Below are 1,727 nucleotides of genomic sequence, written 5' to 3'. Positions count from 1 at the left end.
GCGAAACTACTTTGTTTGGCCTTCCAAAAGAGGACGATATCGCATTGTTTTCATATCAAGTACATTGTTTTCAAAATAATACATAATCAATCGATTTAAATGTTTCTAAATGAAATTTATTTACAATTTCAAAAATGTTTATTATTTTAAAAAGTATCTAACAGTAATATTGATATTTTTAGTTCTAATGAAGTCAGAAGTTTTTTGAATTGCAGTTCAGGAAATTCCTCCGATTTCAAATTCCATTTCAATGTCTAGTCATTTTAATAGGATTATATTTCAATTTCAATATCTTGTGGAGTGTTTCTAATTCAATTGTACTGTAGTCAGTCAAATTTTGCCTGAAGTAGACCATTCATAATCATCTTTTCAAAATGTTTATTTTATGCAAAGTTATGACATTGCAGTATCGTAAGTGGTCCTGAAGGTTATTGGCTTGTATGTGCTGTTCAGTGCATGTATCGTATTTCAGCTATGTTCGACCCTCCGGAGATTAACAGGATTGAAGCAGATGTTGTGGGCTGCTTAAATTACAGCTGGAGTCTTGCAAAATCTCAGCAATGGTTGACGACTGCCATCAGTTTAGAGTTGAGTTTGAAAACAGTAAACAACCAGCAAAACAAAGAGTTGGTAAGTGATTGCTTTTCACAAGAATGTTTGTCTAAAACTGCACGGTTTGTACGTCATTTTTTTTTAGCAAGTGTCTTAAATATTCATTCTGTTACAGGTTTTGCTCTTCACAAAAAAACAAGAAAGCAAAATAAATGTATGTGACCTTTTTCATGGTACAAATTACAGCACCACAATGCGAGTGAAGTATAGTTCATTGAGTAAATGGAGTAAATGGAGTGACTGGAGTGATCCAAAAATAGCCACCACAGTTATGAAGGGTAAGAAGTTACTATCTTACAATAAAATACTGGGCAACACTTTAGTTTAGGGATCATTTCTCACTGTTGACTAGTTGCTTGTTAGCATGCATATAACTAGCACAATCACTGTTTATTAGTACTTATAAAGCATACTGCATATTAATGCCTTATTCTGCAAGACCATATTTTAGATTCATTAATCCACCCCATACCTAAGCTAACAAATACCTTACTAACTATTAATAAGCAGCAAAATATGAGTTTATTGAGGCAAAAGTCATAGTTAAAAGTAAATGCTGAGAATTGGTTCCCAAACTAGGTCATGGTTTCCCAAACATTGTCGCAGAGGAAATGCAGGGGCTTCGTGAGTTCACTGAAAGCTAAGAATTACTCAAATCATAAAATGTCTAAATAAAATCAACTGATAAGACTACAATCAAAATAAAATTGAAATTGCGATATGTCTTCATTGGAGCATGGATTACAAATCTCAAATGTTTGTGATTACAGTGGTAATATATTTCTGTTTTCATGTTTTATAATCACAATTAAAATAATGTAAACCAAAACATTATTACTATTATTATTATTAGGTGAGAAAAGTGTTAACAAACACCCTTAAAAATCAACTATTTTCATTTAATTTAGAGAGTTCGAATGTTCGAATCGCACTTGCAATGTGTGACAAAATAACCAAATATATTTTTTACATGTTTGCATGCTGTGCATAGTCAGTTTGCAGTCTGAAACATTTTAATGTGCTCAAGACCATCTGCCCTAACCCAAACCCCCCCCACACACACACGCATGCACACTCACACACACACAGGTTTGTTTTTATGGTTTATGGGGACT

The 1,727-nt window shown here is 33.0% G+C and overlaps 1 protein-coding gene across 1 annotated transcript in view; it reads left to right on the top strand.

The window, feature by feature from the left end:
- LOC107598921 (granulocyte colony-stimulating factor receptor-like) overlaps positions 1 to 1,727 on the top strand; it is a 9,087-nt gene that overhangs the window by 714 nt on the left and 6,646 nt on the right. The window contains exons 2-3 of the mRNA XM_016290361.1: positions 473 to 630; positions 728 to 890. Coding sequence (XP_016145847.1) covers positions 473 to 630; positions 728 to 890 — 321 coding nt within the window. The remainder of the gene's footprint in view (positions 1 to 472; positions 631 to 727; positions 891 to 1,727) is intronic.

This window comes from Sinocyclocheilus grahami, unplaced genomic scaffold, assembly GCF_001515645.1.
Source record: "Sinocyclocheilus grahami isolate Dianchi unplaced genomic scaffold, SAMN03320097.WGS_v1.1 scaffold258.1, whole genome shotgun sequence".
Lineage (NCBI taxonomy): Eukaryota > Metazoa > Chordata > Actinopteri > Cypriniformes > Cyprinidae > Sinocyclocheilus > Sinocyclocheilus grahami.
Note: the sequence above shows the minus strand (reverse complement) of the source record. Positions and strands in the feature narration are given on the sequence as shown.